General features: G+C 39.0%; 1 protein-coding gene across 1 annotated transcript in view; it reads right to left on the reverse strand.

Annotated features, from left to right (window-relative positions):
• LOC140549423 (uncharacterized) overlaps positions 1 to 24,402 on the reverse strand; it is a 65,651-nt gene that overhangs the window by 19,402 nt on the left and 21,847 nt on the right. Inside the window, exons 14-32 of the mRNA XM_072673064.1 lie at positions 21,034 to 21,348; positions 19,060 to 19,362; positions 17,191 to 17,499; positions 16,764 to 17,066; positions 15,240 to 15,548; positions 14,545 to 14,847; positions 14,012 to 14,320; positions 12,618 to 12,924; positions 9,080 to 9,387; positions 8,535 to 8,849; positions 8,012 to 8,351; positions 7,433 to 7,746; positions 6,146 to 6,451; positions 5,423 to 5,731; positions 4,860 to 4,903; positions 4,599 to 4,782; positions 4,380 to 4,469; positions 3,384 to 3,446; positions 2,797 to 2,859 (exon numbers count right to left, since the gene is read on the reverse strand). Coding sequence (XP_072529165.1) covers positions 2,797 to 2,859; positions 3,384 to 3,446; positions 4,380 to 4,469; positions 4,599 to 4,782; positions 4,860 to 4,903; positions 5,423 to 5,731; positions 6,146 to 6,451; positions 7,433 to 7,746; positions 8,012 to 8,351; positions 8,535 to 8,849; positions 9,080 to 9,387; positions 12,618 to 12,924; positions 14,012 to 14,320; positions 14,545 to 14,847; positions 15,240 to 15,548; positions 16,764 to 17,066; positions 17,191 to 17,499; positions 19,060 to 19,362; positions 21,034 to 21,348 — 4,794 coding nt within the window. The remainder of the gene's footprint in view (positions 1 to 2,796; positions 2,860 to 3,383; positions 3,447 to 4,379; positions 4,470 to 4,598; positions 4,783 to 4,859; positions 4,904 to 5,422; positions 5,732 to 6,145; positions 6,452 to 7,432; positions 7,747 to 8,011; positions 8,352 to 8,534; positions 8,850 to 9,079; positions 9,388 to 12,617; positions 12,925 to 14,011; positions 14,321 to 14,544; positions 14,848 to 15,239; positions 15,549 to 16,763; positions 17,067 to 17,190; positions 17,500 to 19,059; positions 19,363 to 21,033; positions 21,349 to 24,402) is intronic.

A 24,402-nucleotide genomic window follows, 5' to 3' on the forward strand; every position in this document is an offset into this window, starting at 1 on the left:
CTCTCACCTCAGTCTCAGCTGAATAAGATTCATAAAAGACAAGTGTAAGATCTCCTCCTTTTTCTAAAGCTCTATTCTACATCACAGAGATATATCAGCAGTCTATCAGAGCAGAGAGAAATCTCACGCTTTTCTCAGCTGCGTCCAAAACTGCTCACAGTTAAGCGCTGATGTTGAGCTCCACTTTTCCTTCTCCACTTCTCCTAAGGAGGGGGTTAGAAACTATATTGAGATCTGCTTTATTTCTCCTCAGACAAAGATAAGAAAAGACATTTTTCCTTTAGGTCTCTAAAGTTACACAGTGCAGTTAGTGTTCTGAGCCTGAAGTAGCAACAATATAGATTCTATTCTTCCTATAATGAGTCAGTGGCGCATCAGCATGACTTTGAAGCTGTTATTCTTTTGTTGACTGTACTTCTGGGAATGTAACCAGCTCAGCACATAATCTCAACACACATCGTTTTCCCACTAAATTCAGAACAAGGTGATTTGACCTTGCTGCACCCAAAAGGCTTAAGGTATTTGCCAGCTTCTGGTTGTCCCACCTTAAATGGTGCAGAATTTATATACTTCTATATATATATATATATATATATATATATATAACATCTGTCACCTCAAACTGTGGTGGGATGATGTCTATCTAGATGCCACACCTAAGCAGACCTTCCACATCCCGTGCAACATGAATAGCCTTCACTGAGCCCCAAGAAAGGCAGAACACTTGTCATTCCTCCATTTGGCCGCAGTAAGTCTACTGCAGTGTGTGATTACTAGTAAATTTAGACAAAGGAATCTCCTCATATCTTCATCTTAATGGATGGATATAATCTGAAACTCTACAGAGAACACAGAGAAAACAGAGTGCAGACAAAAAGAAGTGAAACACATCATCTTTAACTGGTGTCAAAATTCACACTTTATTATCAGACTTGCTATATATTGTTGAAAGTACTGTGATCTATAACATTTCATATAAGCCAGTTAATACATACTTCAACCCCATCATAGGCAAACACACTATAGCAAGTAGTTTGGACTTTAATTTCATTTATTTTTGATTGATAAACAGCATTTGAGTGATTGTCTTTAGGAAAAAATAAATGTAACTCTGATTAGTGATTTATTGTCAGTAGGAAATTGGTGGAAAGGAAATTGATACATTTATTGTTAGTTTTGATTTAAATATCTTTGGCTGAAATGCAGATTATGTTAAATGTACACTTGAAGTGATTTGCCTTTTTTCAACTATAAAAACCATGAAATCAATGAAATCATCAAAGTAAGGTTGCATCATCAAGTATGGTTACAAAAAAGTAAAAAAGTAAAAAAGCATTTAACTTTTGGTTTAGTTTCAAATGTCACAAAAATTTCCTGAGTAGTCCAACTGGTTGGACTCTGGCGATGGTCTATCTCTCCTTCTCAGGCACCTCCACCCCCTCTACCACATCATCATAGTCTGGATGTAACAGAAAAGAAACAGTTAAAAATCTTTATGTTTTAAACATGTAATTTAATGCTGGAAGCCTCAGTTTCTAATCATTGCATTTTCTTTTATTTATTAAGGTGTGCAAAGAAAAATGTTTGTTTTATCTCTCTCCACCTCAATAAAGCCATTGTATGCTCACCTCCATCACCTGCTACACCTGCTAACTCCTGTCTAGGAGTGAGGACATCATCATATCCCTCAGGAGGGCACACTGCACCGACATATGTAGACAAATGTTTTGATGACAGTGAGCAACAAATATGATTTCATTATTGAATGGATGGTTTTTCACAATGAATTTTCCATTTTAAAAGAGTCAGACCTGGTGTACTGTGTGGGCTCTCTCCAGCAGGAGTCACATCATCATAGATCTCCACTTTGTTTTCTGTCAAAATGTAAACATGAAAGGCAGCCTCAGTTACAAGAGACTTGATTTTTACTAATTACCAACTCCAATTAAGATATTCATTATACCACAAACTGGGTACTTCACAAGAAAGAGTTGGTGGAGATCTCTTTTCCTTGTCTAGCTAAGGTTTGTTTACTGGAAAAATTATATTGTGACAAAAATGCAAAAGATCATGTTTTAGACCATGGCTACTGCAGTAGTAAAGTAGTGAAAAACAGTGACATAAGGCTATATAATGTTACCAGGCTATTATGCAACATGCCCTCTATACACTAATATCGAGATTATTGTAAATAAATTCACATGAACAAGAATGTGATCTGTTATGTTCAGAATCACCTTTCCCCAGATGACTGAAAGGATCTAATCTAATCTAAAAAGTTGAAAAAGTGGATAATCGGGTAGCCAGTGCCACCCCATCCACCCTCATGGCTTTCCATCAATTGACAGTAATTTCACCAATTAACATGTAATTTAATGCTGGAAGCCTCAGTTTCTAATCATTGCATTTTCTTTTATTTAATAACTTATATCCTTTTAAACACATAAATGACATTATGTCCATCATCATCATCATCATTACTCTGTAATCATCCATGTATATCATGAGTTACAGTGATGCAAATCCATATTTTACAACACTCTGCAATAAGGTGAGCAAAGAAAAATGTTTGTTTTATCTCTCTCCACCTCAATAAAGCCATTGTATGCTCACCTCCATCACCTGCTACACCTCCTAACTCCTGTCTAGGAGTGAGGACATCATCATAGCCCTCAGGAGGGCACACTGCACCGACATATGTAGACAAATGTTTTGATGACAGTGAGCAACAAATATGATTTCATTATTGAATGGATGGTTTTTCACAATGAATTTTCCATTTTAAAAGAGTCAGACCTGGTGTACTGTGTGGGCTCTCTCCAGCAGGAGTCACATCGTCGTAGATCTCCACTTTGTTTTCTGTCAAAATGTAAAAATGAAAGGTAGCCTCAGTGACAAGAGACTTGATTTTTACTAATTACCAACTCCAATTTAGATATTCATTATACCACAAACTGGGTACTTGTACCTGTAACCTGTAAGTCACTCTGGAGAAAAGTGTCAGTTAAATGTGTAAAATGTAAATGATCAGTTTATAAAGTCACTTACTTCTCAGTCCACTGGTGGTGGTCTCATTATAATATTCAGGCTTTTCTTCATCCACTGTCTTTGCTAGAAGAGAATGAAGAAAATGAGCTTCTCCATTTTCTCTTTCTAAAATAAATGTTGATTCTAAAAGAGGCTTTTGTGAATAATCTCAGATGCCTGACAAAAGTAGCAGCTTAAAGTGATTCAAATCATGAACGCACATCTAAGATCCTTTCATGAAAATGTTCTTACAGAAGATAAATCAACACAAGCTACTGAGGAATGTGATCGATGTTTAGGGTAAGCCTCCTGTAAAAATTCACAGAAGTAATAAAACACATGTTTTGCTGACTTACTTGAGAGGAGCTGCTCTTCCACATTTTCATATCCTGAATTCTGCTCTTCAGAGAGGATGTTTCCTGTTACATTAGAGCAGAACAGTCATGGAAAACCTTCAGAATTCCAGACAAGTCACACAGGAAACACAATTCCACTTTGACTGATGACCTAAACTACACATCACAAGATGAACTGAAAATCCACTACAAAAACTACATTTCCCATAATGACACGTTGTCTTGGTTTCAGTTTCTATTATACCAGGCTGTACAGAAACTGTTCTCAATAAAGGTCAGTCAACGAAAAGCCAGTTAAAACACTCAAACTCATGAAAAACATCTTTAAGGAATTTAACAAAAATACTGAATCAACCGTTTAGCAATTACAGCCATTTTTTCTCATAGACTTTCCATTTACACAGTCTTAAACGTAACTAAGGAACTGACAGATAAGCAGTATCATGGCCAGGTATGACCTTTTCCCTCGTTATTTCACAGCAGAGGCAAGATACACTGGTAACACTTAAAAAAGGAAGGTCAGATTGGACTAGAAAAAAAGGTCTGTGACAAAAAAAGGCAAGAATCAAGAACACGATTCTTTGAACAGATGAAACCAATATTAAATTATAGTCTCGTCTTAATCTATAATGGTGGATGAAACTGAAAAAAAGAGACAGAAATCCAAAACTCAGTAAACAGTAAAGAACATGTCCAGATTCTCTCCAGATGTACTACACTCCTGTTATTAACTATTTTATTAAAGGAATTTTTAAGCAGCATTATGAATAATTGGTCTGGAGAGGCAATGACAGAGATGCTATTCTCCATATTACAGTCAGTGAAGCATCAAAATGATGTAAGATAAGGTAAAATACTACAGCTGCTTTAAGGCATGTAGTTATTTACAGCCATTTAAACACAATTATTTCTACATGCTAGCTAACATTTGCTCCTCTTCCCATATTGTGAGCAACTATGGACAGCCTCCAGTAGAACACTCCACATATTATTTACCCCTTTCAGTATATCTTTTATTGACATGTTTATGGTCAATCTCCTCATAGACTGGCTCAGTCAGAGTCTTCTGCCTCCTCTTAGAGAGCACTGTGAGAGAGACAGAGAGAAACATGGAGTCAGTTCAGTAGAAGAGAAGACTGATGACAGACTGAAGGACTGATGATGTTTAGAGAATGTACAGAAAGTGGATTGTAGATGATCTCTGAATCTACCTACCTCTCCTGAGCACTCTGTTCTGGTTAAACAGCACAACCAGAACCACTAAGGCCAGGGAGAGCAACATTCCCAGCACCAGGAGAGACACTGGATAGGCGTAGGGATAATGTGAGGATGGAATTTGTGAAGGAGAGATTGTCTGCTTCTCACTCAGATGTGCTGGAAATATACATAAAGAGTAAAACTCAGTGGAACATCACAGTGTATTTAGAGATCTGTAGAAAGATCACTTAAAGGAATAAAAGGAGTACCAGTGATAACAGTTGTGGTTGTTTCAGATGCAATAGTAGAGGTCACAAATATGTCTGTAAAAAGAGTAAAAGTAAAATGCTCAGGCAAAAGAGATAAATAAACTGTAAATAAACCTTACAGCAGCATTTCTGGACAATCAAAAACAATATAGAAAAGTCACTGAAGTGATGAAGAATGTGGAATGAGATAAAGAGTAAAATCACAGCAGTTTAAACTAAGGTGAGGTGTTAAGAACTAAGAAGACAGTGAGGAGAGCTGAGAAGATCATAGGGGTCTCTCCCCCCTCTGTCACAGACATTCACACGACATGCTGCACCCGTAAGGCCATCAGCATTGTGAAGGACTCCACTCATCCCTCACATGGACTTTTTCACTGCTGCCATCTGGCAGAAGATACAGGAGCATGCGTGCTGTCACTGCACCGTTCTGCAATAGCTTTGTCCCACAAGCTTAAAGTGAATTAATTCAGTGCAAAAAATATAGGTGTCTTTCCCAAAAGTATCCAATCACAGAGAACACTGATGAATATAACACAGAGAAGTTAACACCAGCATAACAAATAATCCTCTGACCTGCACAGCTGACCTCAGCTCTGTGGGAGCAGTCAGTGTGTCTCTTCAGGGAATGAGGACAGTCCCACAGGTGAATCTCATTCCCTCTACACTTTACTCTGTTCAGCCAGACAGTCCCTTCACCACCACCAAAGGCAGCACTCCCACCAGCTCTCTGTGCAGGACCACAGCCAAGATGCTTGCAGACCACCTCAGTATCTTTGATGTCCCACAGATCATCACAGACGGACCCCCATTCAGCATTATGATACACCTCCAGCCTCCCAGAACAGCTTCCCTCTCCTCCCTTCAGCCTGAGAGGCAGGTGATCTAAACACACACACACACACATACACACACACACACACACACGGATCACGAAAACCAAAGGTCAACTCATAAAAAGGGAAGTTTAGATGAGATTGATTTGTCAAAACAATTAAGAATGAGTGAGTTATCTGGGTTTATTAACTTCTGATTAATATTTTAATGGTTCAGTAAACAGAATGCCTCCATACTTGAGCGCTGGTTCAGGTGTGGAAATAAGGAGAATTTCAGATGGTTTTCCAGTGTGCGCTGTTTATTTTCTCCTGTGAATATGATAAAAAATACTGTATTAATATCAAACTGAGCTCAACATCAGGCTTTCAAATCTGCAATATTCTTCAATCCTGCAATACTCCTAATGTCTGCTTTCAAAATGAAAATATGTTTGTCCATCTCCAAGAAAGAGAAAGTCCCTACCTGAGCAGGTAATGTGAGCCGCCTCATCAGTATTATCACACTTGTTCTGTCCCCAGGGGGATGATGGACACTGCAACAGAGAGGAGTCATGCTTCCTACATTTCACTTCATCCAGCCAGTTAGGAGCTGATTCCACTCTTGCTTTAGTAGCCTTCTCACTCCCAGTTCTTCCACAGTTCAGCTCTCGACAGATCAGACTTGCTGCTTCTTCATCTATGCCTGTCACACACACATTCCCCCAGGTTCCATTGTAGAACACCTCCAGATTCCCCTCACAGCCCTCAGTGAGTCTGATCTCTTTAAACTCTGGTGGGAGAAAGGTGTTCAATAATTAAGTCTTGCAGGTATTTGGAAACGATCTAAACTATCTAGAACTATTTGGAAGATATCTGAAAACTAGCCACTTAGCTATCATAATTGTTTTACATCTCCTTACCCTAAGCTCAACCTGGCCTGATATAACCTGTATGTCCAAATGTATGTGGACACTCATGCTAATGAATGAATTCAGCTACTCTAAGTTGCACTCATTGCTGATAAAGATATGCCAAAAGATTTCCTAAAAAGTAGATAAGAACCAAACAAGATATTAGACTCTGCCATTCATTTATTGAAACAAATGATCTGAAATGATACAATATTATATTAAAATTGTATCCAATATTTAATAAATAATATCCAATCTTAAAGTATGTGATCCACTAGGATTAACAGAAGATTTAATCAGAGTCAGATGTTTTTAATAAATGGGATGACAATCAGGTTTAAGTGGGTGCCCTGTTTTTTATAAAGAAAGGGGATCAATTAAAGTCAGATCTTGACAACACATGGCAAGAACAAAGAAGATTGATGAAGACCTCAGATGAGGTGTTGATGCTCATCAGACTGGAAAAGGTAAGTCAAAAGGGGTTCGGACTCCACCAAACCACAGTCAGACTATTATTCAACACCTTTTATTAACTATTATTCACCCTTAAGACCTAAGACCATCATTACCATTATTATGGTTAACCAACAAAGGCCATGCCAAGAGTAAGACATGTAATAGTCTGTGAGATCACAAGGGAACCCAAAATAACTAAAGGCCTCTCTCACATTGACTAATGTTAAGGTTCATTCGTCCACCATCAGGAGAACAATGAACAACAGTGGTGTGTATGGCAGGGTTGCAAAGAGAAAGTTTACCAAAGATTGCACTGACAAGCCAGAAGGCAATTGGCATAAAAGCAGTACCACACACTTTAACAACTGAACATATTATAAATAGCAGCAGTCATCAAATGTTACCTGAGCACACGACTCCAACATCATCCTTGTGTCCACATTCACCCTCTCCACACAGCTGAAATCTGCAGTTCCACAGAGACGTCTCGTTCCCCTCACACTCCACCTCACTCAGCCAAATGGGTCCAGATCCAGCTCCAAACCGGGCTGGTACCAGAGCATTGAGGGCCACTCCACACTGTAGCTGTCTGCAGACCACCTGTGCATCCTCAATATCCCACAATTCATCACTCACTGTCCCCCATGAGCCACTGTGGAAAACCTCCAGCCTTCCTGCACAGTCTCCTCCAGAACCAACCAGCCTGATGGAGCTACGAGCTACAATTCAGAGAAAATTTACTGAGCATGACTTCATATAATAATCAAATTTTTATCCCCAAAATATTATTCATTTCTATGATGATACACACACGTGAAATATTATATATGTCTAAAGACTTGTTTGGACATGGTTGTTTGGTTAAAACCTGATCAACACACTTACTGATCACTTGATCACTGATCACGTACCTCTAATCTGTCACTCTGTTCTGTATAGTTGTAATATTTTCTGCTATATTAACAACTAAATTATTCTAAACGATTCCAATATTTTTACCAGAGCAGGAGATGTACAGCTGTTCTCTGGAGCTGCAGTTGACTGCTTGTGCACTGCTGCAGTTCCCCAGATGAGCTTCACTCCCAGAGCAGTTGAAACCCATCACACACATGTAGCTGTGTTCAGAACTGAATGGAGAGGAGCTGGAGATGCTGAGTACAGAGCCACATCCCAGCTGTCTGCAGACCACAAAGGCCTCAGACTCACTCCAGGAGTCCAGCAGAACTCTCCTCCAGTCCTGCCTGAAGTACACCTCCACCTCCCCCTCACACTCCATCCCTCCAGACAACCGCACTCGCCCCTCATGAAACGCCAGAGAGGAACCTGAAGATACAACAAAAATACTTTAAATTCAGGATTGTACTTGCAGTCATTTGTTTTTTGCATTTTTTAAAGAACACTTTTTTCCAATTCAACCTTTTTTATGATAAAAAAGATAATTCATGCACTACTTGCCCATGTCCCAGTAGTTGAGAAAGCATTACCAATAAGATTCAGAAAGCTCACCACTGCAGACGACTCCAACATCCTGTTTATGAGAGCATGCAGTTCGACTCCATGATGAAATGGGACATTTTGACAGGTGTGTTTCGTTCCCCTGACAATCAAACACATCAGTCCAGATCCGGCCACTCCCCTCCCCAAACCAGTCTGACCCCAACACTGCAACAGCACTCCCACACTTCAACTGACCACAGAGGACACTGGCAGCTCTCATATCCCAGCCTACATCACACACTGTGCCCCAATTACTGACGTACTGGAGCTCCACTCGACCAGAACAGGAGTCTGAGCCGTTCACCAGCCGCACCTCAGTGTGACCTGAAACCACAGATAATTAAAAGAGCAGGTAAACAGGAATGCAGGTATTACATTTGAGACCAATTTCCTGGCCAGGAATTAAACTGTGTGTGGTCCAGGACTGCCTGTACTGCCTGTCCAGGAAATTATCTGTCTTATGTAATGAGATGTAAGTAAATAATATGAAATGTTATACTTTACCAGCACACATGGAGTCAAAACATAAAAACTACAAAACACATAGTTCTTACCAGCACATATGAGTCCCACATCACCGTCATGGGAGCAATTGTGTTTGAGTGAAGATGATGATGGACAGAGAGTAATGTCAGATTCTTTTCCTCTACACTGAAGCTCCTCTGACCACACCTGACCCTCCCCTCTGCCAAAAGCAGCTGCTCCCAGCACCTCCACAGGAAGCCCACAGCCCAGCTCTCGACACACAACCTCTGCATCCTGCTGGTCAAAGTCAGCATCACACACTGTGACCCAGGTCTCTCCATGAAGAACCTCTACTCTCCCAGAGCACTGATGAGGACCATCCACAAGTCTGGACATTCTGTGACCTGTGTGTATTGTAACCTCATTAAAATACAACAATATATATTTGTGCACCTCAGGAACTTATTATATCATAAAAAAGTTTATTCATTATCACAATTTGATTCAAAAGGTTGTATTTTATATTTATTACACACATAATTACGTATTTCAAGCTTTGTATTTATTTATTATTTCTTCTTGGTAATAATATAATTTTTCTTAGGATTTAATAATAAAACAAAAAAAAATGTGTCACTTAAAATGTAAGGAATATAAAATATGACTGTTTAGCTTTTTTAATCATATTCTGAACAAAAATTAATTTATTATATATTTTAATTTCCTAAAATGATCTAGTAGAAGTAATACAATATTCAGAGGAAGATACTTACATAATTTTCTAAGCTGCTTGTAGGTTAACATGCAGTGTTCAATAAAGTGCACATTCTCAATTGATAAGGGGTTGCATATTGTCAGTGATGGATTAACACCCATTAATGTTGCATTCATAATGTAATTCTCCTTTCAGAGGTAGGTTTAATTTTGAGTTTGGAAAAATGGCCGTATTAACAAAAGAAAAGTCTTGAAAAATGTAACTTTAAATGTAATAAATCTGAAATATGTGACGGTTTTGCATCAAATTATGAATACAAATGATTTTCACAATATTACAATTTTTAGGTGAACTGGTATATTGTTAAAAAGAAAAAGAAATGTAATACTGAAATCCACTTTTGAAAAAGCATGTTAACAAAACTCTCTCACACTCACTGTCAAACTGTACCCTGAATATGGATCAAGTTTAATATTGAATTGTTAATGTTTAGTTATCTTTGCAGGGTAATGTTTCCAATAACAGAAAAAGTACACACACAAACACATTGGACTATTTTAAAGAAGTTAATATGGCACATGTGTAAATCTGCCAAGAGCAGGACACAACTGAGGGGCTGTGCAAGAAGGAGGCTAGTGAGAGAGGCCGCCAAGACACATAGATTACATAACACATTGTATATACAAATCATCATGGTGCAGCTTGAGGTCTGAGATATATGATATAAGATATAAGCAGTATGTTTAATGCAACATAAATAAGCAGGCTTGATCAACTATAACAGGATCCAAATCCTTATTTCTAAATAACTGTTGAATCATTCATCAAAATGTCAGCAAACAACACTTGCTGTGTAGTGATTGGAGGGCTAAGGCTAAACCCCTCATATTGGCAGTCTAGTCATGCCCCCAATAATGGATTTTTGGTTCAGCCTAACAGGTTGCTAGTTAGTTTTTATTTACTTAGTTTTTATTTCTACAGGAATTCTTTACAGGGATTTTTTGTAATGAGTAGAACATTAGTGATATTAGTGGTAGCAAAGTGCACAGTAATATTTTGTACATAATATTATTAAATATAGCCACCATCAGAACACCTGCTCTCTAGTCTAGTTGCAACATTTTGCTAATAGGTTAATAATACAAATACATTTTTAATACAGCTTGTGTTTTGACCCTCTTTTGTCCCGTGGATCTTTGTCTTTTGTGCCTTGATATCTGCATTGATCTGTATCAACTAGGTTTATTTATATGTAAAGTTGCTTTGCCTTCATGACATTTACATTTACATTTACATTTACGGCATTTAGCAGACGCTCTTATCCAGAGCGACTTACAAAGTGACCCTTTTTAAAGCTCCAGACCCTGGGGCAAACTAAGGTGGTCAGCTTTACATGCAAATCTCTGGTTCCTACAGTTTAACTTGAACAGAAATGTTATATTCAGATTGTTAAATCTTGCACACCAATCACGTTACTTTTGTTAGTAACAGCGATTAGTAAGAACAATCTGGTTCTAATAAATACCAGTACTTGTCCACAGGATAAAAAAAGTCATTGTCCTTTTTTTTTTTAGATTAGTGTTACGCTAAACTCATTTTTACCTCCAATGCTGTGAATCTGATATTCTCTCTCTCATCATTACATGTTTATTCAATAAAATTTTATTTATTTTAAACTGACATCTCTTCTGTGAGTGTTTATATATATATATATAAATGGGTCTCTGGGCGGTAGAACTGCCTTCTGAGATGAGACTAAATTTAATTCGTAACCATTCAGAAAGCTCTCTATTGTGCAGCAATACATGTTGACAATAACATACAATAGTATATATTTAAATGTTTTTTGTTTGACATGTTTTTGTTAACCAGCATAATTAACATAACATGTTTTCTTTACTATATTTTGTTTGTTTTGACGCTACATATGTACTATGATTAAACTGATGTTGTACACAAACTGTTGTGGCACTCCAATTTTCCACCAAGAAGACATGAAGACAGGAGTTGTTTTGAAGAGTTTGTTAGGGGTAACATTGCCTTGCTTGTTTCAGAGATGTGTGTTTCTTGTGAACTCATTCCCTAAAAATTAAAATTAAAGATTAGGGTCACCCTTAATGTACAAATGTATTTTTATTTTTTTATTAGTCTAGTTTTTCTAATCTTTTCAGTAACTGATGAAATTGTATTTTTATATTATATCTTATATTATATCTTTATATACTATATCTTATTTTGTATATTTATATTATCATTTTTGATTATATTTAATATTCATTATTGAAGCTGTATAATAATGACCTAATAACTATTTAATTTACCTGAACCATGGGAATCACATGCTGGATGTTAACTATAAGGAAATAAATGAAACCTTTCAAAACAAAATAACATTCTCAACCACTTCACAACCAAATACAAGTAATACATTGTATATTACAGTAGATTGAAGCTTACCTGAACAGATAACTCCAGCATCCCAAATATGACTACAGCTATGTTTACCCCATCCCAGTGATCCACAGTTCTTCAGTGAAGACTCTGATCCACTGCACTGCACGTTACTCATCCAGATTGGTCCAGATCCTGGTGTAGCTAGATCAATACTAAGTACCTCTCCACAGTCCAGGCTTCTACACACAACTGCAGCCACCATCACATTCCAGCCGAGAGCACACACAGTTCCCCACTGTCCTCTGTGAAGAACTTCTATTCTCCCAGCACAGCGACTTCCACCATCCATCAGCCTCATACTGTCTGTGTGATAGAAAGAGAGAGAGAGAAAATAAAGAGAGAAAAGAAAGAGAAAGGGGGCAGATGATGAGACTAAATGAGAAATCCACTTTTATATATATTTCATAAAGTGTGAACATTTTATATGTATTATAAATGCAAGCAAATAAACAAACAACTTACCAGAACACACCAACCCCACATCACTGTCATGGGAGCAGTTGTGTTTGAGTGAAGATGATGTTGGACAGAAGTGAAGCTGAGATTCGTTCCCTCTACACTGAAGCTCCTCTGACCACACCTGACCCTCCCCTCTGCCAAAAGCAGCTGCTCCCAGCACTTCCACAGGAAGCCCACAGCCCAGCTCTCGACACACAACCTCTGCATCCTGCTGGTCAAAGCCAGCATTAGACACTGTGACCCAGGTCTTATTGTGAAGCACTTCCACTCTCCCAGAGCAGTGAGAACCTCCAACCAGCCTGACTTCTAAAATATTTATCACAAGAAAAAAAAGGTAAATCTAAGGATATGTAATGAGTCCCCGCAGCCAGACCAGTCAAAACTGTTACATTATATTCATCCACAAGTACATTTCTAGAATGGGTAATGATAACAATACTATGATGACTCCCTTCCCATGCTAATTTACCACCCACTGTAGAAAGTGTAATCAGTAAAAGAGTATAAGAGTCTAGTATAATAAGAGCTTATGTTATAAGTGTAATTTCATGCTCCTTATAAGTTATTGATGACAACAGTCACCACCACAACCACCAGCCAAAGTCCTTATAAGCAAGTCTGTTCACTCGGCAGCCATCTTTGCAACTTCGCCAGGAAATAATTTCTGGTCACACAAGACTAGGCTCCCTAGGATCTCTTTGAAGACTAAATAGAGACTAAAATACTCAAAACTGAAGGTCAAATTACCATTTCCAAAACAAACTGCTGATAAAACCTGATAATCACCTCCTGAATTGTTAGTAGCGTTTGACTCAATAATGCACAGAAGATTTTTCAGATTTTTCTGGCTACTGAGCTTGAGCAGAGTACATACTACAGAGTAGTAACTAATTATTGTTAGCCGAAGTGATACACTGCAAACATTGGTTTAAACTGGTGTTAAGCACTGGTATGATTTAGATGGATAGGTGGAGCGAGTGAATGAGTGAGTGAATGAGCTAGCAAGTGAAGAAGAGAGAGAGAAGCAGAACGAGGGCAGAGTGTGAATGTCACGAGTGAGAGTACAGTTCAAGTAGCCGCAGGGCAGCCTGTTAAACTTTAAAATAAAGTGAAGTAATGACCGAGTTTCCTCCTCTTTATTTCTCAGTTTAACCACGCTACCCATCCCCAACTCAACCAACCCACAGCTCAAGACTGAGGTGAACTAGCCTAAAAGAGACAGAGACTCATTCATCCACGCTAAGTTTTACACTTGCAAGAGTGTTTTTTGAGAGCCACATGTAAGACTTTATTGTGTATTAATGATATGAGCCTTTTCACATGTTATCAACAATTTGAGTTTAATCCTAATCAATAGAAAATGTGAAATCTTCCCCAAAGTTGTACAATTTACCTGAGCAGATGACTCCAGCATCTTTAGAATGATCACAGTTATGTTTACCCCATCCTGCTGATCTACAGTTCTTCAGTGTAGACTCTGATCCACTACAGCCCACATCATCCATCCAGATTGGTCCTGATCCTAATCCAAAATGAGCTTCACTCAGTGCATCTACAGCCTCTCCACAGCCCAGCTCTCTACACACCACTGCAGCTTCACTCATATCCCAGTAATCACCACACACTGTTCCCCACTGTCCTCTATGAAGAACCTCCACTCTCCCAGCACAGCGACTGCCACCATCTGCCAACCTCACACTGTCTGTACAATAGCAAGCAAGAGACATAGAGAGAGAGTATGAAAAAAATAATAATTAGCATTTTAATAACCTTAAAATGATACAAAGTGAAATTGCTTTTGGAAAAAATGAATAACAGAGAGAGAGATATGTCCATATAATCATAATTATGAAGAGTGAATTTAAAAAAACTAAAAAGTACACATACAATCCAAATATATCTATTAGCAAAAAATGTAACTCCTACCAGCACACACCAGTCCCACATCACTGTCATGGGAGCAGTTGTGTCTGAGTGAAGATGATGTTGGACAGAAGTGAAGCTGAGATTCGTTGCCTCTACACTGAAGCTCCTCTGACCACACCTGACCCTCCCCTCTGCCAAAAGCAGCTGCTCCCAGCACCTCCACAGGAAGCCCACAGCCCAGCTCTCGACACACAACCTCTGCATCCTGCTGGTCAAAGCCAGCATTAGACACTGTGACCCAGGTCTTATTGTGAAGCACTTCCACTCTCCCAGAGCAGTGAGAACCATTAACCAGTCTGACTCCTAAAATAGATATTATTTAACAATAAGGCTTAATGATATTTAATATAATGATCTTGAAAATATATTAGACAATACATGGTTCTTAAATATCTTGGGAAACATTAATAATAAAACATTGGAAAAATACATATATTTACAAATCCATAGGTATTGGGTTTTTAAAGAAGTTGTATGTTCAAATAAATTAGATTAAATTCAACAAATGAAAGTGGATCAGAATAACAGACTTGCTAATTGTGGGTTAAGAGTTCCAGTGTGCAGCAGTTTGGTGTCTGCTCTGTTCTAACACACCAATTTAGCTTGGCAATTGTCGAGTCGAATCAGGGTGGGTTTAGCAGAAAAATCACTGAACTGTGCTGGACACCGTATAACCCCTGTTTAAATGAACTTACCTGAGCAGATGACTCCAGCATCTGTAGAGTGATTACAGTTATGTTTACCCCATCCTGCTGATCTACAGTTCTTCATTGTAGACTGTGATCCACTACAGTCCACATCATCCATCCAGATTGGTCCTGATCCTGATCCAAAGTGAGCTTCACTCAGTGCATCTACAGCCTCTCCACAGCCCAGCTCTCTACACACCACTATGGCATCACTCATATCCCAGTAATCACCACACACTGTTCCCCACTGTCCTCTATGAAGAACCTCCACTCTCCCAGCACAGCGACTGCCACCATCCACCAACCTCACACTGCCTGTAAGAGGGAGGGAGATGCATATACAGAGGATTGCAAAAAACTGGACATCCGTCTACAGGTTGAGATAGCAATGACTTCTGACTGTTGACGTCTGTCTAGGTTGTTTTCAGTCAGTGGTGCAGTCAGTGACACACCTCATTTCAAGAGCACCACACCCATCAGCATAGATATATTCACAAGAACTATTGCTATTTAAAAACGCAGGCAGAAAAAAATGTGTAAATAGACTGTTGTATGGTAGGACCCCTGATGCTGAAATTTGTGGAGAGGATGCAGGAAAGATTTTTTTCCGATTATTTTTCCATGAAGATCATGGTTTTGCAAGAGTAGCCTCACAGTAGAACAGTGCACTAACACTCCATAGTCTACTAAATGTTCCTGAAGGTCTTTTGCAGTGAAACCAATTTGGATTAGCTTTTGCAGCATTCCTGTGAGCAGCTCTCTCCCAGATCTTAACTTAACCTGCACCAGTCTTGTTAAGTGCCATTTCTAAATGACATTACAATCTGAGAAAGAAACTGGAAATACTTTACTATTGTCATATTCTCCTGCTTTGTGGGCATTAATTATTTTAATTTTCAGAGCATCAGACAGCTGCTTAGAAGAGAAAATTGAACATTTCAGGGGTCACTCTGGGCACAACAGAATGAAGCAAGTTTCTGCAGCTCAATCTGAACTCAAAATCATCCATAGATGATCACCACAATAGCCAGGACTCATGCCTGCCATCGCTACCACGTAAAATTATCCACAGTCATAGATGAACTCCACACGTTAGGTTTGCTAGGGTCCAATGGCCATAAGAGGGAGCATCATACATGGTGCGACAGAAGACAAAAGCAAGCGAGCTGGAGTTCACACTAGACTAAACACTAATTGTCCGGCTGTCCTGCTCATTCTGCTATCCAGCATTTGCTCCTTGGACAGCATATTGGATCTTTCCTGGTGCGCACAGGACTGAGTCCCACCCCCACTACAGCTAAGACCACCATCATGTGTCATGCTAATTGCATTTTACACACTGCTTATCAGATGTACCAAATCAGAGTAGAAGAAGCTAGAAGCTAACTTTGCTTTTCAGATTGTTTTGAGCACACTGACAGGGACATGTTTATGGAGGCTGAGACCGCTGGAGATTCCATGAACCTTGTGTTTGCCTACTGAATACATTTCAAACAGTCATCTGGAAGAACTACAAAACACATTTCTTACCAGCACACACCAGTCCCACATCATTATCATGGGAGCAGTTGTGTTTGAGTGAAGATGATGTTGGACAGAAGTGAAGCTGAGATTCGTTGCCTCTACACTGAAGCTCCTCTGACCACACCTGACCCTCCCCTCTGCCAAAAACAGCTGCTCCCAGCACCTCCACAGGAAGCCCACAGCCCAGCTCTCGACACACAACCTCTGCATCCTGCTGGTCAAAGTCAGCATCACACACTGTGACCCAGGTCTCTCCATGAAGAACCTCTACTCTCCCAGAGCACCGAGATCCACCAACCAACCTGACTCCTGAAATATAAGAGAATGAGCAAAGAGAGGAAATAAGCAATAGAAAGTCAGGGCAAAACTTCTGTATAAAAAGTTCTCATTCAGATTTTCTAAATTAAAATCTACTACACATTGTGTTTCTCACCTGAACAGATGACTCCAGAATTTTGATTCTGACTGCAGTCATGTTTACCCCACAGTCTTGATCTACAGTTCTTCAGTGTAGACTGTGATCCACTACAGTCCACATCATCCATCCAGATTGGTCCTGATCCTGATCCAAAGTGAGCTTCACTCAGTGCATCTACAGCCTCTCCACAGCCCAGCTCTCTACACACCACTGCAGCATCACTCATATCCCAGTAATCATCACACACTGTTCCCCACTGTCCTCTATGAAGAACCTCCACTCTCCCAGCACAGCGACTGCCACCATCCACCAACCTTACACTACCTGTTCAACAGAGAGAAAAAAAGGAAGTGAGAACAAAAGATTAATGGAAGTTATACAAAGCATAACACTTGAGCAGCAAGTGTCAGCAGTGACTCTGCCAGGGATTTTAGTGTCTCATGAAAAGATATTACACTGGGTCCCACAACTCTAACAATTCTGATAAAATACTCAATGCTCACTTAATGCATTTTTAGGGTCAGTCACGAGGCCCACTCAGCATTTCTGTTCAGGATTTGATAGTTGAAACGATTCATAATCTGCTTGTCCACCATTCTGCTCTTAGTATCCCATTATGAGAAAGTAACAAAATATATATATTTAAATTATTTACTAATTTATTAAAAAGAAAAAACTACAATTTCACATTTACATAAGTATTCAGATCCTTTGCTTTGACACTTGAAATTTAGCTCTGAGAGCCTCATATTTCTCTTGATCATGAGATGTTTTTGCTCCTTGATTGGAGTCCAACTGTAGTGAATTTAATTGTTTGGACATTATTTGGAAAGACACCTAAGATAAGATAAGGTCTCACAGCCGACAATGGATATTTGAGCGAAAAGCAAGCCATGAGGAGGAAATAACTGCCTGCAAAGCTCAGAGACAGGGTTGTGTGGAGGCACAGATCTGGAGAAAGGCTACAAAAACGTTTGGTTGCACTGAAATTTCCCAAGAGCACACTGGCTTCCATAATACTTAAATGAAGGGGTTTAGAACACCCCCCCCCAAACAAAGTAGTCTTGGGACCATGGTTGAAGAGGTCACCAAGAACCTGAGCCACAAAGATCCCGTGTGCAGATTGGAGAAACTTCCAGAAGGTCCACCACGACCACAGCACTCATGGACTGTCAGACTTTTCACTTTGTCATTGTGGGGTACTGAGGAGCAGAGAAGGGTCTTTGCACAGACAAGCAGACCAGAGAAGAACAAACTGGCTGCTAAAGCATTTTTAGATGGTTCTATCTAACAATCTCTCTTAGCTATCTTAGGTGGTTGCATTGGGGTTACTTGGTGGTACCCCATGTGGTTGCTTTGGTGTTGCTAGGTGGTTGCAATAGTGTCCTAAAGTGATGTCTAAGGTGTAGATAGGGGGTGCTAGGTGGTTGCTATGATGTCACTAAGCGATTAATATGGAATGGTTAATATGGAGTGGTTGCAAGGTGTAATTAAGTAGATGGTGATGTTAGCCTGTTGTTATGGTATCCCAGGTGATGTAAGATAAGGTAAGATGTTGCTAAGTTGTTGCCTGGCTGAGACTCTGCAGAGGCAGAGGTAGCATTAACACAGCCAGGTGGGGATGAAGGGAAGTAAGAGGGGGAGATGGAGCAGCAGGTTGGAACATGAAACTCTGAAGAGTAAAGGCAGAGGCTACCTCTTCAAGCAACTCGTTACCTCAGCCATAGTGCCACCCTGCTCTTCGAGCAAGCAGTGGTGCTCACTTAAGAGTTTTGGAGTTAAGACATGTGAGTTTAAACATGTGATTACATGATGTAACAGAGGTCTTGTTTCATAAACATTTACATTAAGATATTGTAGAGTCCTATTGGATTAAACACTTACCAGCACACACCAGTCCCACATCACTGTCATGGGAGCAGTTGTGTTTGAGTGATGATGATGTTGGACAGAAGTGAATCTGAGATTCGTTGCCTCTACACTGAAGCTCCTCTGACCACACCTGACCCTCCCCTCTGCCAAAAGCAGCTGCTCCCAGCACCTCCACAGGAAGCCCACAGCCCAGCTCTCGACACACAACCTCTGCATCCTGCTGGTCAAAGTCAGCATCACACACTGTGACCCAGGTCTCTCCATGAAGAACCTCTACTCTCCCAGAGCAACGAGAACCATTAACCAGCCTGACTTCTACAATGAGGAAAAGAGAAATTATTATAATACTCTTACAATATATCCTCTATTATAACACTGATATCACTCACTGTTATCACATTTCATCACTGACACTGAAAAACACAAAACTATGGTGAGGCTGATTTTTTAACAGGACAGTTGTGTTGGCCATTTATTGAACAGCCTGCAATACCTGGTGAAAACCTGATGACTGATGGTGAAAAGGGTTTGTGCTGTTGAGGACTTATGAATGACTTGATATTACCAATGATATTTCTGTTATTTCTGCAAAATCCCATAAAATGTACATAAAAACGAATTTACATGATTTATCACACCCCTACCAATCCTACCTGATTTTTAGTTTAAAACAGGAGACACTAGGCTAGCTTTGCTTAAAAACACTGAACACTGAACTTGAAGCCATATAATCTCTGTAGATACGTGATGATATTTTGTCATTCTTTTGCTCTGTTGTGTTCCTTTCCTGCTCCGTCAGTTTTGTTTGTCATGAGCTCTTTAGCACATAGCTCTATTTTGTTTGTGTTCTTGTCTCCGCTCTCACCCCCACCTATTCTTTAGTCTTCAGAGGTGTTCTCTACATTGTAGCTCTGCCCTGTTGTTAACTCCTGTCAGGTGTATTGATGCCCCCTTTTGTTTCAGTTTTGTTTGTCTTTTGTTTAGGGATGGGCGGAAGGAGGCTTCTGAAGCAACAACACATTTGAAGTGTATAAACATACGGCTCTACTATGCCACCTGTTGTAAAATAAAACTACTTCACCACCATTGTCTGATTCACTAGTGTGTTTAGACCATGCAACATGCATGTCAGCAGTTTTATCTTCTTATAATTTAATCATTTGAAGAAGTGAAATTTGTGAAGTGACATGACTGTGTTTGGAGCGAGGCACAGAATCATAGAATCTTCGAACCATTTTCTAAAGCACTAAGATTTATCTTCACCAAACAAAGGAAGACCTGCAATCAAGCCAAATGAGTTGAAAGAGATTTTTTTGGTGTATTTAGGGAGTGACAGTGTTTGTTATCAACCTCTTTCTCTTTCTCATATTTCGGATGGGAATATTCGCATGTCTTCGAAGTCTGTTGCACTTTTCTGACAAAGAACCTGATATCAAACTTTAGATATTAAACATGTCTTGGCTAATCAACTACATCTAAACTGAACATTAAATTATGATTAATTGTAAAGATTTATTTTGCCAAACTATCCATTTTCCCCTTCTTGGTTTTAACTATTCGTGGTGCAATTTATTTTTATTGCACTTATATTTTGTAACTTATTTATCTGCCATAATTGAACAAAAACAAGAAGTTACACCATTTATAGCCAGTAACTCAGATTAGCTGACTCTATCAGGTCAGCTCACAGACAACTTTCTAACTTAGCATAATTGAATGCAGCACTGTTTTACCTCTTTATTAATAGTTTAAACATTTTCATTTTTAAAAATGTATTCTACTGCTGCAAGACCCCATCACAGACCCTGAGAAAACCCCAAATCACCCTTTCAAAAAAACATATCCAGGTTTGGCAGAGGAGAATTATTCATGAATATAAATAATGCTAGTACTCCATGTAAAACTGTGATTAGTACAAAATAAACAATAAATCTGAAGATTGATTCACAAAAAACAGTGTTTATCACAGTTTTTTTTGTTCCTTACCTGAACAGATCATTCCAACATCTCTAGAGTGATCACACGTAGGATCCATAACTATCTCATTTCGTCCCCCACATTTGTTCATTGCAGACTCTGATCCATTACACACCCTCCCATATTGCCAGGCTTCTCCTGATCCTGGTCCAAAGTGATCAGCATTCACTATATCTACAGCCTCTCCACAGCCCAGCTCTCTACACACCACTGTAGCAGCTTTTATATCCCAGTAACCATCACACACTGTTCCCCACTGTCCTCTACGCAAAATCTCCACTCTCCCAGCACAGCGACTGCCACCATTCACCAATTTTACAATGTCTGCAAATGAGAGAGAAAGAAAAGAAAGAAAATATAGCAGCAGAATACTGACCCATAACAGTATGTTCTGATTAGCATTAATGCTCTGATTGTATTTAATGTTGTTCATTTTCATTTGAGACAGTAAGAACTTACCAGCTGTGGAGAGTGTGATCATGGAGGACAGAAGAATGAGGAGCACACAGCTGTCCATCTCCCTCTGACCTGCACACACTCCGTTCAACTCAGCAGCAGAACAAGCTTCACCTCCACTCCCCCAGAGAGACTGAAGACACTGAGAGAGAGAGAGAGAGAGAGAGAGAGAGAGAGAGATCCCACAGCCGCCAATCACACTCACTATGACCTTATTAGAAAGAGGAGAGGAAACCATCAAACATTTTCAGTGACAAATCAGAGGAGGCATTTTTTTCTTTCTCCATATTTATCAAAAGAGCGTCAGCGCTGATCAACACAACTCCACCTCCCTCTCTAGAGGAGTGTGTGTGTGTGTGTGTGTGTGTGTGTGTGTGTGTGTGTGTGTGTGTGTGTGTGTGTGAGGAGAGACGCTGGCAGCAGTGTGGTAGGAAACCCACCAATATACAGGAGACTGACTTCAGAGAGAGAAAACACTCCAGCTTTAATGCTGCACCTGCAGAGAGCTGATCCATACACTGATAAAGCCCCTCCCAACACTCTCTCTCTCACACACACACACACACACAAACACACACACACACACACACACACACACACAAACACACACACTCACACACACACAAGCTCTTGGTTAGGATTCACTTATAGTTACATAAAACGTAAAGTATTACTGGATATTTTGGACTAATACTTTTGTATTGTTGTGGTTTAAAAATAAAAACAGTTCAAATCCAACATGTTTTCCCTTGATGTCTACTTCTGACATTTGTGGGACTTTTCTTTTATAGAAATGTATTTATTTTTTTATTTCTACAAAATCGGTTTCCAACTTCTCTTTAACATTCAAAATTAAACAGACTGTTTTAATTTCTACTTCTTTAAAATGTATATAAGATAAAATTTGGTCTCAGTCAGTAATATGTGGGGCCCAAACAGAAGTAGGCCTAGCAGTGCTTCACTTTTGTAAATGTAATGGAAATTCTGTAGGAACTCTCTATGTTACATTCCCGTGAAGTTATAACAGTCAGTTATAAAATTTGTTAGAACATAAATGATGCTCCAGTGGCCTCTTTATGTCTCTTTAAGTTCAACCTGTGTAGAGAGTCCATACCTGAACATACATTAAATATTATTGTGATTGAACAAGTCTATTCATATCAAATATCTGCAGAAAGCTGACAGGTCAGAGGTGACCATCTAGTTTAATTTATCAAGTCTTAATTACAAATTCACAAACAAGTACAGGCAACGATGCAGCTTATTCAAGTTTCATCTCGATAGGACAAGCGGTTTTTGAGAAACAGATATGTGAAAGTTATAGCGCGCCCTATATTGCAGTGGCACCAACGTATATGTATTACCCAGGAGTCCTAAAGTGAAAACATGTTTGAAGTTTTGTTACAATCAGTCAAAAAATTTACAGAGTTACTGCTTTGTATGCATGATTTATATGGTCCAAGCTCCGCCCCTATTTGTAATTAGCATCTGGTATCAATGCATTGTTAAATTCCCAAATTCCCAATTTTGGTAATTATTAAAAAAATGATTCATGATTCATGATTCATTTGACACCAGAAAAGTGAAGATTGGTCAGAAATCCTAGGACAAGTTTGCATTTAAATTTGAGTGTGAAATGAGACAGGCGGAGCTGTATGGTTTTTAAGGCTTTTTTTGTAGGGTGTACAAAATTTATAAAAATGTATCCCTATAAATAGATGTGGATTAAAATGCTTAACACTTTTCTATAGAGGCACCGTCAGGCCGAAAGGGCAGCGCTCACTCATTTGAGAGAGAATGATAAATGCAATTAAATCTTTTTTTATCCAAAGGCCTTTCATGTGTGTTGATCTACAGAGATGTGAGAAACACATAACTCTTAGTTAAGTTTCTGATGTGATTGTATTTGCAGTGTTGTTTGGATGTGAAAAGTTAAATCCTGTGATATACATGCCAAAATGAGGCCCAATACACCCCTAATAGGACTCATTGGAATACAGGAGAGAAGTAAAAGTAAGTTAAACTTGTCAAAAGGTGTGCATATGATTATGATTATTAATCAGGAACCGTCATCCAAGGTGGTCAACAACTTTTATTCAGATTGACCTTTTGACCTTTGTATAGTAAGCCCTAGACTTTGAATGAATGTCAAAATACCAGACGGGGAATTACTGACACAACATGTATTTTCAAAGTAATTCAGATTAGATTTGCTTTCTGTAGACTTCAGAATATCATTGTGGTGGAAATGTTAAGTGTTTCTGAGTGCTTTAGTGCACCTTTTAGAGCCATAGCTAGCAAATCTTAGTCTCAATATATACATGTGATTATAATTTTGAGATGCTGATGAGTTAGCAATATAAATTAAAAATGCCATAGTCTCAATAAGTAATTGATAGTCAAAGACCATATTGAGTCAATGGGATCAAATTCTAGTTGAAAAGGTGAAATATGGCCTCAGTCAGTGATATGTGGGGTCCAAGCTGAATCTCACAAGAAGGCCTAGCAGTGCTTCACTTTTGTAAAGGTAATGTAAGGAGGAGCCCCCTAGGGTACTAGTCTCTGAATGGGCATCTTTGGAATACAGGAGACAAGTGAAAGTCAGTTAGAATCTGTCAAAAGGTGTCCATATGTTAAAGGTTTTCATCTGGAATCTTCCTCTAAGACATTAACTGAGTTTTGTTCAGCTTGACCTTTTGACCTTTGTACAATAAGCTGTAGTCTTTAAATGAATTAGTCAAATTTCCAGACAAGGAGTTACATTTCTGACAGAACATTATTTTATTATTACTATTATTTACTATTACTATTATTATTATTACATTATTATAACAAGTTATTCAGGTCAGAGAACTGAATCAAACACTATGGATTCTTTATCTGTAGACTTTATTATATCATAATAATAGAGATTTTAATGAT

Source organism: Salminus brasiliensis, chromosome 2, assembly GCF_030463535.1.
Source record: "Salminus brasiliensis chromosome 2, fSalBra1.hap2, whole genome shotgun sequence".
Classification (NCBI taxonomy): Eukaryota; Metazoa; Chordata; class Actinopteri; order Characiformes; family Bryconidae; genus Salminus; species Salminus brasiliensis.